Source organism: Carassius auratus, unplaced genomic scaffold (genome assembly GCF_003368295.1).
Source record: "Carassius auratus strain Wakin unplaced genomic scaffold, ASM336829v1 scaf_tig00017214, whole genome shotgun sequence".
Taxonomy (NCBI): domain Eukaryota; kingdom Metazoa; phylum Chordata; class Actinopteri; order Cypriniformes; family Cyprinidae; genus Carassius; species Carassius auratus.
In genome coordinates, this window is record NW_020524754.1 from 27,129 (window position 1) to 44,075 (window position 16,947).

A 16,947-nucleotide genomic window follows, 5' to 3' on the forward strand; every position below is an offset into this window, starting at 1 on the left:
TTTGTTATTTTTACAGTTGATCACTAGGTGGGACCATTAACCCTTTAGATAGGCCTGTGCAAAAAAAGCTTAGTTTCTGACTTGTATATGAAGCTATATGGAGTATAACAGCATATTATATTGTGTGTGTATGTGTGTGTGTTTGAGAAAGAGAGAGACAGAGTGTATGAGAGAACTCTTTGCGCACTTACCTTGATGTATTTCAGAAAATCAAAATGTACACCTCAGCTCTCAGAACCACATGGAGTAAACAAAAGTGTATTTATGCACCTGCTTAATGGTGGTGAAAGTATTCGGTTGTTAAGTGATGACGTAAGAAGCGCTGTTTCCGGGTCCAGGCCTCAACTCGCTTCACTTGAGAATATGACCTCAGCAGCCGTTTATGAGCATTGTTTATTCATATTGATAATTTAAGCTAAACGCTTTCAAACTTACGATATACACTACAGCCTCCGTGCTCACAGTGTCCCAAACACAAATAATTTTTATATATATTTTTTTATATTTATATTTATATTTTCATTGTCTGGCTATCTGGTATGTCGGTATGGAGTTAAAGGTTAAGATTATAACTTTTTCGCTAGTATTCTATCACATTGTGAGTTTATATTAGCACCTTTTGTTGTTTTCTCGTGATAACTGATAGAGCGTTTGGACACGGAAGCGCTGCTACGTGACGTCAGACTTAACAAGGGAATAGACTAAACAAAAGCAAAATACATGGATTTAAAAACTTGCATGGCATCGTGCTGGTCATTTAATGGTGAGAAGAGCAGCAAGCAACTTGTACCAAAGTTTTAGAAATGATTATGCAGCTTGACCCCTCCAGCGAGCTGCAGCTTATTTGAAGTTGGTATTGCATTTTGGTTCATAATACATTATGTTCATAAATTTAATGCAAAGTAGATTTTTTACAGGATTTTAAGGTTTTAAACTGGCTTTACCATCAAGAAAAACCACCAACAATCAAGAATCTCTCTCACACACAAACACTATAATTTGCTGTTATACTCCATATAACTCCATATACAAGCCAGAAACTAAGCCTTTTTTTGCACAGGCCTATCTAAAGGGTTAATGGTCCCACCTAGTGATCAACTGTAAAAATATATTTTTTTACCTCTTCCCAAGAATGCATGATTATATGGTGTCATGGCTTTGCAATCAAAAAATGTCGTTATAATGGAAGTCAATGGGGCAAAAACAGCCACCAACAACTAATTAGGGAGAAAAAATTTTAATCTAATGCTGCACAAAAACTAACAATGCATCAAAGCCAATTTTGTTACTAATCGTTGACATGCCCAAGACTGTGATAAAACATAAAAAAAAATATCCAGTCCACAATCAATTTTTATATTGAAAATATGTAATTTTGTGTGTTTTTTTTTTTTTTTTTTTTCAAATCAGTGACATCATTTATGAACTTGGTAATTAAAAAGTTAAAATCTTGGAATTTTTTTTAAACATTTGGTAGTTTTGATCAGGACTGAAGTTGATTAATAGAGTTATGCAAAAAAAATTGAAAAAAATATTTATCTGCTACATTTATACAGCAGTTTAATTTAGTGGATGTTTTCATCCACGAACAACTCGAAAGGGTAGTGAATTTGCCCACAGTGTACCGTTGAGTTTATGAAAAAAATCAAAGCATTTTCCCAAAATATGGGTCAAAATAAGATTTGTCACCAAAAATCATTCCATTAGCTCAAACACAGAGAAAGTTGTGGCCAAAATAAGACTCAACTTTACCCCCTAGTGGACGAAAACGTCCCCAACAACCCACAAGGGTTAAGTGCTTTATTCAATGTTAAACGTGTCTACTGTGGGTTTGAATATTATTTTGCATAATCTTTATAGCCATGGTTGTTTTACTCTCATTTCTTTGCTAGAGTGAATAAATAACTCAGACCACTCCTATATGCCCGTGACTGTGGTTTACTGAACAGCATTCACTTCTCCAAGTGCAATATACAAAAAGGTCCGTGCTGCAACATGAGTCTAATAAATACGATGGCGTTTTAGTGCCACTGAAAAAAAAAGAGAATATCACAAAAATAAAGTCGAAATATCACTTTATTTTTGTGATATTTCGACTTTATTCTTGTAGTATTACGACTTTATTCTCGTAGTATTACAACTTTATTCTTGAAACATTTCTATTTTATTCTCATAATATTTCGACTTTATTCTCGTAATATTTTGACATTATTCTCATAATATTTAGATTTTTTTCTCGTAGTATTACGACTTTATTCTCGAAACATTTCGAACTTTATTCTCATAGTTTTACGACTTTATTCTCGTAATATTTTGACTTTATTCTTGAAACATTTCAACTTTATTCTCATAGTATTATGACTTTATTCACATAGTATTACGACTTTATTCTCGTAATATTTCAACTTTATTTTTGTGATATTTCGACTTCATTCTCGTATTACGACTTTATTCTCGTGTTACGACTTTATTCTCGTGTTACGACTTTATTCTCGAAACATTTCGACTTTATTCTTGAAACATTTTGACTTTATTCTCTAAACATTTTGACTTTATTCTCTAAACATTTTGACTTTATTCTCTAAACATTTTGACTTTATTCTCTAAACATTTTGGCTTTATTCTTGTAGTATTAAGACTTTATTCTCATAATATTTAAACTTTATTCTCGTAATATTTCGACTTTATTCTCGTAATATTTCGACTTTATTCTCCAAATTTTACGACTTTAATCTTGAGATCTTAGATTTTTTTTCCCAACGTTGCACTAAAAGCTGTCGTAAATAAAAATCACATTTTTTAAATCCTTTTTTTTCCCACACAATTGCAACAAACACATATTTATCTCTATATCTGAACACGGTATCTGTCTGAACATTTCTAAACATTTTTTATTTCTCCCCCCTTTTCTTTTTCTTTTCATCTCTAATTTATAGGCTTTAGATTTCTAAACACATTCTTTTCTCAGCCTGCAGAACATGTTTTATATAAAAGAGAGGGTATAAGAATCAGTCCATGTTTAAATATGTAACAAAGTCCTTCAAATACTGTGTTTTGACACTAATCTGACCTGCTCTGTTAGTGACAGTAGGTTTTGTGTCACCATTTGGCAGAAGAAAAAAAACCTCCATTTGTCTGTTGTTCTCAGCAAACTTTTCTTGTTTCGTGACCTGATCTTGATGGCCAGTGTGTCTAAGGTACGTTCTGTTTCTCCTCAGAACACCACCACTGTCCAGTTCAACCCTGTATGATCGGTTGTTGACTGGTTCCAGAACTGTTGCCAAACCTTTTGTGACATAACATAACCTATCACACTATTATCTCCTCCATTTCCTCTATGCATCCATCTTCATGGTCTCCAGCATCTGTTAACACCCACTGACAGACTTCTGAATGGCTTCCACATAAAAAATATGAATATGGTTTCTCCTTTGAATGAACTTTCAGGTGCTTCTTCAGGCCTGAAGCCCACAGATATGTTTTGTTGCACTGGTCACATGTGTGCAGCTCCTCTACATTGTGGCTGTTCAAGTGCTCCTTAAGGTGTGCCGATTGTCTGAAGCGCTTTCCACACTGATCACATGTGTATGCTTTCTCTCCAGTGTGGATCTTCCTGTGAACCTTGAGACTCTGTTTGTATGCGAAACACTTTCCACATTGATCACACGTGTGCGGCTTCTCTACACTGTGGACGTTCATGTGGTCCTTAAGGTGTCCTTGTTGTCTGAAACTCTTCCCGCACTGATCACATGTGTATGCTTTCTCTCCAGTGTGGATCCTCATGTGAATATTGAGACTCTTCCTGCATGTCAAACTCTTTCCGCACTGAGCACAGGTGAATCTTTTCTCCTCTTTTCTTTTCTGTAAAGAGATACTTTCAGTCTGTGACTTGTCATTGATTTTTCCATTTTTGACATGATGTTTCTCCATCAGGTCTGAAATTAAAATTACATAAATACATTATAAGTCTTAAAAATCTGAGAGAAATGTGAGGTGAAATGCCATAAAAGTGAAGCTGAAAGCATGGCCTACACAAGGTTATGATCATTTCTATGTGCTTTTATGAATATTTTCCGTGAACAAGGCACAATGATCTCCAAATGTGAGTGGAGCAGGAAATTAAGAACTGTTGTAATTTTGATCAACATTATTTTTATATTTCAAGGTATTCGGTTCCTTTTTGGGCACAAAACTAAATGATTTGTTAATATTGCTTTTTATGTGAATGGCATGCAGCTGCATATACAGTGTTATGTACAATATAATATTCAGTGTTGCTTGAATTTGTTACAAGAGAGAGAAGCCGGTGCGTGTGGTTTTCAATAGTTTCAAAACATTACTATAATACTAAGCGAACCAAGTAAAATGTCGTCACTGAACATGAACTGAACGAATGAATCAAATGTAAAATCAGCAAAATCATGTGGAATTCAGCTTCTTGATCAGTTTCAGTTCTGCTCTGATTCACTCCGAGATCCTACACGATGATAATTGGACTTTATGGAGGAACAAAGCGCTGTGAATGAAAGGTAGAAGGAATGCAGCACAATTATCAATTCACCTCAAATATCTTCTTTTCATTATCATTGGAAGCCAAACTCAAACTCTATTAATTGCACAGATCTAAAGAGATCTCTCTTCTGCACTGTCAATAGCAGACACATAATAATGTTTTGATATTATACAGAGACACCATTCACAACAATGTTTATGTAACAATAAAAAAATGGTAATTTTATTGAATAAAGTGTATTTTCTTATTTCCTCCATTACCCAGAGCAGATTCTACTTGGTTCTGGAACCCATCCCTACTTACAGGAGGAGGCGGATCGGTTACAATGTTACAGTACATCTTGCATCTGGATTTTCTAAACACATCAGAAATGGAAGAATATCTACTTGATTTTAAAACAACAATGAAGTAAAGCAGTTTAAAAGTTACAGACACTTCTTCAGCTTCCAGAATAAAAACGTTTTCCACATGTAAAATATAAAAAATAAACAAACTACTTTCCTTCATAAAAAGAGTAAACATGATAAAAATGAACCTCATAAAACCCAATGATATTAATAAAATCATGAAGTAAAATGACAAGAATAACACTTGTAGTTATTGTTTGTCTATGGCACATGACACATGGCTATTGCTCCTATAACAGCTCATTTGTATCAGTTCTTTTGCCTTTGTGTTGATTTCTCACAGATTTCTGCTTGTTCTAAATCAGATTTAGATAACGTAGCACAGTAAAGATTACATTTATATGAATGCATCAGTGAGAGCGATAGTGTGTGTGAATTATTTCTACATGGCTAGGGTGACCATATGAGCCATTTTCCCAGGACGCGTCCTTGCCAGGATTTCTATATTGCCTAAAACACCCAAAGTAGTTTGACCAATAACATGCAGGTATGGTACATAATCAACCAATCGTCCAGCATCGTGCCGTGTGAGAAGGTGAGATCTACAGAGAACGATCAAAGGAATGCAAATACACTTACATGTTAGGTGTTTGTTTGTTCATTCAACTTAAAGCGTCGCTGTGCACCGATCATTGTATGACACCAAAGTACCAAGAGAGTGATTTTAATGAATGAGGAGCCGTCTGCTCTGCTCTCTATAGCTCTTATGAATGTCATACAATGATCGATCTGCACAGCACAAACAGCCAAAATCTGGATATTTTAGACAATATAACAATCCTAGCAAGGACACGTCCTGGGAAAATGGCTTATATGGTCACCCTATACATGGCAATGTCTCTCTAGTAGTAGTGACGCTGTGGGCTTTAGTTATTAAGAAATATATGATTGAAATTTTCAGTTTCTAAGCTATTTTATTGAGAAAAAACAGAACAGAGATGACAGTACATTTCCTCACTGAATGATTCTGTGCATGCGTGATGTACGAGCTACTGTCTGTAGTCTATGTGTGTGTGTGTGTGTGTGTGTGTTACAGTGCAGCAGCGCATTAGATTAGAACAGTGATTAATTTACCTGTACAATAAGCTGTTTAAAATGTGCATTCTCCCGTTCAATTTCAAGCATCCTGTTGTGCCATCTATAGGACCAGCGACTAATCAACATCAAGCTTAAAGCGTCATGGCAGAACATTGATATCGAGTAGTCGATTAGTCTGTGTATCCCCTACTACTGACTGTGAATGTTCTTTGTTATGCTTAAGTAGAGAAGATGAATAACGGAAACTCTTCCCACATACAGTGCAGTGATACGGTTTCTCTCCAGTGTGGATCCTCTCATGTGATTTCAGGGGTGCTGTCTGACTGAATCTCTTGTCACAGTGTGAACACTTGTAAGGTTTCTCTCCAGTGTGGATCCTCTCATGTGTCTCCAGATTTCCTAACCGACTGAATCTCTTGTCACAGTGTGAACACTTGTAAGGTTTCTCTCCAGTGTGGATCCTCTCATGTGTAAGCAGAGATCCTGACTGATTGAATCTCTTGTCGCAGTGTGAACACTTGTAAGGTTTCTCTCCAGTGTGGATCCTCTCATGTGATTTCAGGGATCCTAACCGAATGAATCTCTTGTCACAGTGTGAACACTTGTAAGGTTTCTCTCCAGTGTGGATCCACTGGTGATGTTTCAAACTTTCAGCTCTAATAAAAGTCTTCTCACACTCAAAGCACATATATTCTTTCACACCAGTGTGTATCTTCTGATGAACTTTTAAATTTTGCAAAAGTGAAAACCTCTTTCCACATGAACATGAATGTGGTTTCTCCTTTGAATGAACTTTCAGGTGACTCTTCAGGTTTGTAGCCGTCAAAAATGTTTTTCCACATTGATCACATTCATAAAGTTTCTCTCCAGTGTGGATGTTCATGTGTATCTTAAGGTTTGATGATGCTGTAAAACTCTTCTCACAACGATCACATCTGTATGGTTTCTCTCCAGTGTGGATCCTCATGTGAATCTCAAGACTCTGTTTGTTTATCAAACTCTTTCCACACTGAGTGCAGGTGAAAGATTTCTCGTCTCTTCTCTTCTTTAAATCTTTCTGTTTGGTTGGAGGGCAACTCAAAGAGTTTTCTCCAGTTTTGACATGTTGCTTCTGCTCCTCTTCATTCTCCTCATTTTCTTCAATCAACTCTAAAATAAAAGTAAAAAATAAATAAACATTTTACTACAAAATTTAGATACAAATCCCGCGTTTCTATAGTAAGAACCCTTAAGTCCCTCGATATACTTCAAACGAAGTACGTTTTCATTCTTCTTTTCGGGGCAAAAAGAAGTTAGAAAAGTTTAAGGGACGGTATACTGTTAACGAACTATCCGACACCCCCGCACTGCTGGAGGCGGGGTGTAGATTAATGTAAACGTGTCACAACGCTCCCGTGTATCCCCTAAACAAAACAACAATGAAATGAAGAAGTTTAAGCAAATTAGGTGTGAGACGGGCACCAATGGTCAGATTATAGACAAAAGAATAATGATTAGCAGCAGTTCAGAGTCAAGTATCATGTTTGCAATACAAAAGAACCATTCCATAATCAGTCCTTCATGAGATGTGTGAATGTCTCGGGTCTAAAACTTTAGCATGACGTGGGAAAAAAAATATTGGAATCAGTTTTTGCTTTATTTTATTAGCGTTCATTTATTTTATTAAACGGGACAAATTGTTTTGATAAAAACAAAGGTTTATTATCATATGTTCGTTTGGCATTTTTTTTACTGTATACCCTTTAAATTCGTTTATTGAAAGAAAAACAGCAGCAGTATGGTGCAACAATCATTTGAAACTTGTATTTGGTGCTTGCTACCTTATATCTTTACTCTTTCCTTTCATTCTTTTCATGGCTTTGGAAAACTTGTCTCGGATGTTTCTCTGCTTCACTTTTTGCATAACTCCGGGTCGTCCACACCAAGCTTCATTGCTATTTCTTTCTAGGAATGAAATACTGTCTGTACATCTTTAAAGTCTGTCCGTGAGTGATTGTAAAGGTGTGGATATATTTGTGCAGCTCAAATTTTCGACAATCAGTGTATTCAGGAGATGTTGCTCTACTTGATGACCTCTGCAGAATGAGGAATGAACAGAGGAAAAAAGGACGTCAAAGAAGGTGGAGTTTTAGAACACCTCCACAGATTGCGTAACCGCCACGGACCAATAGAAACTCAAAGGTGTTTAGGAGTCAAAAGAACTCCCCTAGAAAATTCACTTTGGTGAGCCATTTCGAACTGACAAAATAAACTCAAAACGAACTTCGTTTTGGCCTGATTTTGTTCAAAATTACATCATATCAGTTCGTTTTTTGATTTAGTTTGAAGTATATCGGGATCTTCACTATTTGCTGCTTCAACTATATTATTGCACAGCTCCATATATCTTTCCTATCACAGTGTTTAAACACTGAAGAATCAAGATTAAACACCAACCTGTTTGTTCTTCAGTGTGTTTCATTCTGCAGGGTTCTGGATCTCTCATGTTCTCTCTGTTCTTCAATAAACTCTGTCTCTGCAGATTTCACTTCTTTCTGATGCTTTGATGCTCGTTGTCACTTGTAGACTCAAGGGAATATTTCAGCATTTATTGATGAACTGCAGTGGGAGGAGCTTCACTGATGGTGTGATTGTTGTGGGAGGATCTTCACTGAATGTGTGATAGTTGTGGGAGGAGCTTCCCTGAAGGTTTGATAGTTGTGGGAGGATCTTCACTGAAGGAGGAGAAGATCTGTTAAATTCCAATAAAAATCAGTTACAGCGTTTATGATTTTAAACTAATTTACTACTATTAAACTCTTTATATTCAGCTATCTATCCATCTTGTAAAGTAGATTTTTAGTAAATTAATCACAGTGTTTTATAATAATTCACAAACTGTATCACTTTTTATTTTCTAAGTATTTCATCCACGTATTTAAATTCCTACATTTATCTTTCTTTAATATACAGGCAAAGAAATATAAAACAAACTAAGGGAAAAAAGAATTAAAGTAAGTACATTTTATTTATATAGCACATTAAACATAGCAAAGCTATCCAAAGTGCTGAACAATGTAAAATCAAATTAAAAGTAAGAGGAAACAGAAAAAACAAAAAACTAACAAAAAAACAAGACATACAATACAATAAAACAGCAATGAAGTGAAATTAAAATGCTAAGGAGAAAAGATATGTTTTCAACCTCGATTTAAAAATGGTAATGGAAGGTGCAAGGAGGCAGTCTAGAAGCAATTGGTTCCACAGACGGGGGGCCGTGACTGAAAAGGCTCTGTCACCCTTAGTTTTCATACGGGAACAAGGGACAGATAAAAGAGCCCTGTCAGCAGATCTTAAAAGTCTGGTAGATGACAAAGGGATGATAAGATCTTAAGATAACATGGAGCTTGATTGTTAAGAGCTTTAAAAACAAAATCTTAAACTGAACCCTAAAATGGACTGGAAGCCAGTGAAGAGAAGCTAAAATTGGAGTGACATGGTCATATTTCTTTGCCCCAGTCAGCAGCCTTGCAGCTGCATTTTGTACCAACTGGAGGCGTGAAAGCGATGACTGAGGACAACCTGAGAACAGTGAATTACAGTTATCTAAACGAGAAGTGATAAAAGCATGAATAACATTCTCCAAATCCTGAAAAGACAAAAACAGTTTAAGTTTGGAGATGACCTGTAATTGGTAAAAGCTGTTCCTCACGACAGAATTAATTTGTTTGGACAAACATAATTCTGAATCTATGATAACGCCCAGGTTTCTAACCTGCGAGGAAATTGAGGTGAAGTGATTGCCCAGCTCCTTAATAATATCCTTTCTTATTTTTGGGGGACCAAAAACAATAATTTCTGTTGGAGAAAGTTATTTGATAACCAATTTTTTTATATCAGAGACACATTCCAGCAATGGTTGAATGGAATCACCAGCTTTTAGCGGGAGGTACAACTGTGTATCATTAGCATATAAATGAAAAGAGACATTGTGCTTCCTGATAATATCCCCCCAAAGGGCGCATATATAAGTTAAAAAGAAGCGGCCCCAGAATAGAGCCTTGAGGTACTCCACTAGTAATTGGGGCAGATGATGAGGAAAACTTGCCTAGCTCTACAGAAAAAGACCTATCTTTGAGATCTGAGCTAAACCATTGTAAGGCTGTGCCCCTGATACCAATCAGATGTTCTAAACGGCAAATAAGAACATTATGATCCACGGTATCAAAAGCAGCTGTAAGATCCAGTAGAATCAATACTGCATTTTTACCAGCATCAGCTGCCATCAAAATATCATTGAACACTTTAAGCAAAGCAGACTCCGTACTGTGATAAGTAGTGAACCCAGACTGAAAAGGTTCTAATAAATTAGCTGTATTTAAGAATGTGATCAGTTGTAACTGCACAACTTTTTCCAAAAGCTTTGACAAAAATTATAACTTTGAGACAGGCCGAAAATTGTTAAAGCAACTTTCATCCAAACCTTGTTTCTTTAGCAAAGGCTGAACAACCGCATGCTTAAAGCAGTTCGGAACCACACCAGTGTCCAAAGAGGAGTTAATCAACACTTGGACACTGGGGCCAATTACTGGAAAAGCTGCTTTTATGATTACAGAAGAAACAATGTCCAGTGAGGAATTAGTAGACTTCATTTTGTTAACGAGATCGGAAAGTTCTATTAAAGAGACATGTTGAAAATGGCAAAATAAAAATGAACTACCAGGCGAGTTCAAAGACAGGTCTGAAAGCGGTGAAGTAAAAGATAAGCGAATGGCACTCACTTTGTCAACAAAAAATGCCAAGAATTTCTCACAGAGCCCTGCTGATGGCTCCCTAGAGAACTGGGATTTCGGATTAATAAATTAATTTATTGTGGAAATTAAACCCTAGGTCTATGACAGTGTGCGCTAATCAGGTCTGAAAAATATTTCGATCTTGCTAATTTAGCAGCAGTGTTTGGAATAACGGCGTTTAAAACAATGGCGTTAGGTAACGATGTTATTTTTTCAGTAACGGGGTAATCTAACTAATTACTTTTCCCGTCATTACAACGCCGTTAACATTACTGAACGTTAAATGCGGTGCGTTATGTATGCATTGATTTAAAAAACTATGCAATCTGAACGCACCCCTGGCTAACACAGCGAGTGAGCAGGTGGGTTAATAACGAGATAAGCGATTTTGATTGGCTAAGGCAGAGTCATGTGTTTCATGGTAGCCAATCAGAGCCAGTGTTTTTATACACATGCCGGCACACGCGGCAGCGCCAGCGGCGCCAAACACACACGCAACAGCTACACAGAGATTCACAGCAGCAGCAGAAATGGCGAGTTAGGAGCAATCCGATGAAAAGTTGGCAATTTCAAGGTGGAGATATAAGCACTACTTCAAATTCATTGTGGTCAAAGGCAAGAACGTGCATGTAATGTGTACATGTAATGTGTGACACGCATCTACAAAAGCTATAGTGGCCAAAAACACTTTTCTTACAAAGATAATACTTGAAGTGCAGGATAAAACTCTTGCTGTCTGTTGACGTGCAGTTAATATCGAACGTTATGTACGAACACCTGTCTGTTCTACTCAAATCAACTGACTTGTCAAAACTGAAAAAAATAAAAAAATATCTCTGACATATAGCAACTTTTTTCTTTTTACAGTAACGCAAATAATAGTTACTTCCCCTGGTAACGCGTTACTTTTATTATAGAGTAATTCAGTTACTAACTCAGTTACTTTTTGGAACAAGTAGTAAGTAACTATAACTAATTACTTTTTTAAAGTAACGTTCCCAACAGTTATTAGCAGCGCTCTGAAACTTAACCAGACAATCTTTAAAAATCTCAAGAGACACAGTAAGATGATAATGCTTCCATCTCCTCCCTGCTTTACGACACGCCTGTCTAAGAGAGCGAGCGTTGTCATCCAACCAATAATAATTCAAGATTCAAGATTCAAGATTTTTATTCGTCACATACAAAATTATATATAGCATATATAACCAGCAGTGAAATGTGAGTCAGGTCCGCTCCATGGACAGTGCAATTATAAAAGAAAACAACAAAGATGAAAATATACATAAATAAAGCTATGTAAGAATGAAATAAAAGTAAACAATAAAAATATAAGAATAAAATATAAAAAAAATGTATATTGTAGAATTAAATATAGAACGCAAAATAATGTGCATGAATGTAGACTGTAGTCTTAAATATTAAGATGTACAGGGATGTACAATGTGCATATATGCATTTTACTGTAGTCTTAAATATTAAGATACCCAGGAATGTACAAGAAGCAATTGTGCAAAACAGGGTGACACTGTCAGTGTGTCTATGTGAGGTAGTGAATATAGTAAAAAGATAAAGTGAACATTAAGTGGAGACATGATGTTAAGAGGCTGGTTTAGAGTTTAAGAGCCTGATGCCCTGGGGAAGAAACTCCTCCTGATTCTCTCAGTTTTTGCCATCAGGCTACGGGAAGCGCTTACCAGATGGCAGCAAAGTGAAAATATGATTACTGGGGTGGATGGAGTCTTTGATGATTTTTGCAGCTCTACTTCTGCAGCGTTTGAGGTAGATGTCCTGCAGAGAGGGGAGAGCATACCCTGAAATGCGCTCAGCTAAGCGCACAACTCTCTGCAGGGCTTTTGCAGTCTTGACTGGAGCTGTTCCCATACCACACTGAGATGCACTGAGTCAATACACTTTCTATAGCCCCAAAATAGAAAGTTTTCAGGATTGCTGGTGAGACCCTGAATTTCCTCAGCTGTCGCAGATGGTACAGTCTTTGCCTGGCTTTCTTAACCTGTGCTTGACTGTGAGTAGTCCAAGTCAGGTCCTCTGAGATGTTTACACCAAGGTACTTGAAGCTGCTCACCCTCTCCACAGGGGTCCCGGTGATCATAAGAGGAATATAGGGCTGCTGCTGTCTCTTCCTAAAGTCCACAATCAGTTCTTTAGTTTTGCTCACATTCAGAGAGAGACAGTTGTCCTAGCACCATGATGTCAATTTCTCTACCTCATCCAAGTATGCGGTCTCATTATTGTTGTGAATGAGGCCCAGAACCACAGTATCATCAGCAAATTTGATAATGGATGTGGAGCTGTGTGAAGACACGCAGTCATGTGTGTAGAGAGAGTAGAGCAGAGGACTCAGGACACAGCCCTGTGGGGCTCCTACGTTCAGGGTGATGGAGCTGGAGGTGTACTGGCCTAGTTTCACCACTTGAGGTCTGCCGTTGAGGAAATCAAGGATCCAGTCGCAGAGTGAAGAATTCAGTCCGAGGTCTATGAGTTTGGAAGCTAGCTTTGTGGGGACTATAGTATTAAAAGCTGAGCTATAGTCAATAAATAGCAGCCTTACATAGTTCCTGTTATTGCTGTCGATGTTGTAACGGCGCTAATGGAGGACAGGAGACAAATGCAAGTACGAGTAAGTTTATTAGAAGTATGATGATGATGAAAGGTCGGAGAGTAACGCAGGAACCACGGTGGCAGCACAGACTGGTGGGTTGAGACGTGGGGTGCGTTGAACGACGATGACAGCGGTGATAATCCAAGAGTGGTGAGTGTATTCCAAGCGTGACAACAGGATCCGAACAGAACTGCGACAAGGCAAGGCAGGAACAACACGAACACGACATCAAACACCAGGATCTACAAACAACGATCAGACAAACAGGAAACGAAAGACAGGAACCGTGACAGTACCCCTCCTCCTAAGAACGCCTCCTGGCGTCCCCAGAATCTCTTACCTGTCGATTGTAATCATCGATAAGGGAATGATCCAGGATGTCCCTAGCAGGTACCCAACTTCTCTCCTCCGGACCGTAACCCTCCCAGTCCACCAAGTACTGAAATCCGCGTCCCCTCCTTCTAGAGTCCAGAATACGATTAACCAAATAAGTGGTCTCCCCATCTACGAGACGCGGCGGGGGAGGGACCGGGGTAGGCGGATTAATGGAGGATAAAATACAGGCTTTATTTTGGATACATGAAAGGCGGGGTGAATTCTCCTGTACGTCGGAGGGAGTTTGAGGCGGACTGTCACCGGACTAATGATCTTGGTGACAGTAAACGGGCCGATAAATTTGGGAGCCAGTTTATTAGAAACGGAACGGAGAGGAATGTTCTTAGTAGAAAGCCACACCTTTTGACCCACGACGTATACGGGAGGCCTAGACCGGTGGCGATCGGCTTTGGCCTTGGTGCGCGCCCCCACTTGGAGTAGAGTCTCGCGGGCTCTGGTCCAAGTGCGGTGGCACCTCTGGATGAAGGCCGTGAACGGAGGGGACCGCAACCTCGGATTCCATACTGGGAAAAATTGGTGGCTGGTACCCTACACTACACTCAAAAGGAGATAGGCCCGTAGCCGATACTGGTAAGGTATTGTGGGCGTACTCCACCATAGACAATTGTTGGCTCCAGGAGGAAGGATTCTTGGAGACCAAACATCGCAACACCCTTTCCAAATCTTGGTTGGCTCTCTCGGTCTGGCCATTGCTCTGGGGGTGAAACCCTGAGGACAGACTTACAGTCGCTCCTAGTAATTTACAGAATTCTCGCCAAAATTTAGACACAAATTGGGGTCCTCTGTCAGAAACCACGTCTATCGGGAGGCCATGTAAACGAAAGACGTGGTCTATGACGGTCAATGCTGTCTCCTTGGCTGAGGGCAACTTGGCCAAAGGAATAAAATGGGCGGCCTTCGAGAACCGGTCCACCACGGTTAAAACAACCGTGTTGCCCTGGGAGGGCGGGAGGGCGGTAATAAAATCTAGTGCGATATGGGACCAGGGTCTTGAAGGTACCGGCAGCGGTTGGAGTAACCCATCCGGAGACAGATTGGAAGCCTTACCAGTGGCACATACCGAGCAAGCCAAAACAAAATTGTGAATGTCGCGAGCCATAAGTGGCCACCAGAATCGTTGCTTGACTAAAAATCTAGTACGGTTAACCCCTGGATGGCAAGCCACATTAGAGCAATGTCCCCACTGGATAACGTTGGACCTTAATCCCTCCGGCACAAATAAGCGGTTCGGTGGGCACCCGGGCGGAGGCGTTACCCCTTCTAAGGCCGTTCTGACCTTCGATTCGATCTCCCATGTGAGAGTGGAGACCACTAATGTCTCAGGAAAAATACACTCGGGAGTGGACGGGCATTCGGAATGGTCAAAAATACGAGACAAGGAATCGGGTTTGATATTTTTGGAACCCGGGCGGTACGAAATAGTAAAATCAAAACTTCCGAAAAAAAGTGCCCATCGAGCCTGCCTGGAGTTCAACCTTTTGGCGGTGCTAATGTACTCTAAGTTCTTGTGGTCAGTCCATACTATAAAAGGAACCCCCGATCCTTCTAACCAGTGTCGCCATTCCTCCAATGCCATCTTGACTGCCAACAATTCTCTGTTACCAATATCGTAATTACTCTCAGCAGGAGATAGACGATAAGAAAAATACGCGCAAGGGTGGACCTTGTCGTCTGAGGGAGAACGTTGGGATAACACCGCTCCTACCCCCACCTCTGACGCATCGACCTCCACCACGAACTGCCGTGTGGCGTCAGGGGTAATGAGAATTGGAGCTGAAATGAAACGGCTCTTCAGTTTCGCAAACGCAGCTTCCGCTGTGTTTGACCACCTGAAAGCAGTCCTGGCGGAGGTCAAGACGGTCAGAGGCACGGCTAGTTGGCTGAAATTGCGAATGAAACGCCGGTAGAAGTTAGCGAACCCCAGAAACCTCTGTAGGGCCTTACGGGAATCTGGACTTGGCCATTCTACCACAGCCCTAACCTTCTCGGGATCCATGCGTATTCCCTCAGTCGACACGATAAACCCCAAAAATGGAATAGACTGTGCATGAAACTTGCATTTCTCCGCCTTGACAAAAAGCCTATTCTCTAGCAACCTCTGAAGCACTCGTCGGACGTGCTGCACATGTTCCTGGAGAGAAGAAGAAAAAATCAATATGTCGTCCAGGTAGACATAAATGAACTGATCAATCATATCTCGCAGCACGTCGTTGACGAGTGCCTGGAAGACCCCTGGGGAGTTGGAGAGCCCGAAGGGCATGACCAAATATTCAAAGTGCCCTCTGGGGGTGTTAAACGCGGTCTTCCATTCATCCCCCTCCCTGATCCGAACCAAATGATACGCATTGCGTATCCAGTTTTGTGAAAATAGACGCTCCCTGCAACCTCTCGAAGGCTGAAGACATCAACGGCAAAGGATAAGTATTCTTTACCGTGATGTTGTTCAGCTCTCGGTAATCAATACAAGGTCGCAGTGATCCGTCCTTCTTTCCCACAAAAAAGAACCCCGCCCCCGCAGGAGAAGAGGAAGGGCGGATGAATTTGGAAGCTAGAGAATCAGAAATATATTTCTCCATAGCCTCCCTCTCTGGCACAGAAAGTGAATAAAGTTTGCCTTTAGGCGGAGACTTACCTGACAATAACTCTATGGCACAGTCGTAAGGACGATGCGGAGGAAGAGAAGCAGCTTGAGACTTACTGAACACTTCCTTCAGGTGGAGGTACTCAGCGGGCACGTTAGATAAATCCACCGCCTCCTCCTGTAACACAGACACAGACGGACAAGCAGACACTAAACAAGACTCATGACACCTACGAGACCAAGAAAAGATGGAATTAGAGGACCAGTCTACTTTGGGGTTATGGAGAAGGAGCCAAGGGTGTCCGAGGACAATTGGTGCCAGGGGAGTGTCAAGGATGTGAAATGAGATAGTTTCGGAGTGGTTGCCAGAGGTGATGAGTGTGATCTCCTCAGTGCAGTGAGAAATAGTGGGGAGTTGCTGTCCAGTGAGGGCATGGACCGTGATGTGGTGCGGCAGGGCTTTGAGGGGAATGTGGAGCTTGTGTGCAAGGTGACGATCCATAAAGTTACCTTCTGCCCCAGAGTCCAGTAGTGCCTGACAGTGGTGTGTCTGTGCTGACCCCCACAGTACATGCAAAGACCCAGGGATCTCCGCCTCTCCTTCTCCTCCCGGGAAA

At 39.9% G+C, this 16,947-nt stretch overlaps 1 protein-coding gene across 5 annotated transcripts in view; it reads right to left on the reverse strand.

The window, feature by feature from the left end:
• Positions 1–2,609: 2,609 nt before the first annotated feature.
• Positions 2,610–16,947, reverse strand: part of LOC113075590 (zinc finger protein 664-like) — a 29,921-nt gene continuing 15,583 nt past the window's right edge. For 2 of the 5 annotated variants that reach the window (XM_026248266.1, XM_026248269.1), the window contains exons 2-3: positions 8,395–8,672; positions 5,565–7,107 (exon numbers count right to left, since the gene is read on the reverse strand). In XM_026248266.1, coding sequence (XP_026104051.1) covers positions 6,098–7,107; positions 8,395–8,443 — 1,059 coding nt within the window. In that variant the 5' untranslated portion in view covers positions 8,444–8,672 and the 3' untranslated portion in view covers positions 5,565–6,097. Of the gene's footprint in view, positions 3,936–5,564; positions 7,108–8,394; positions 8,690–16,947 lie in introns of those variants that run through there. The other 3 variants (XR_003280990.1, XM_026248268.1, XM_026248270.1) reach the window with 3 other exon arrangements.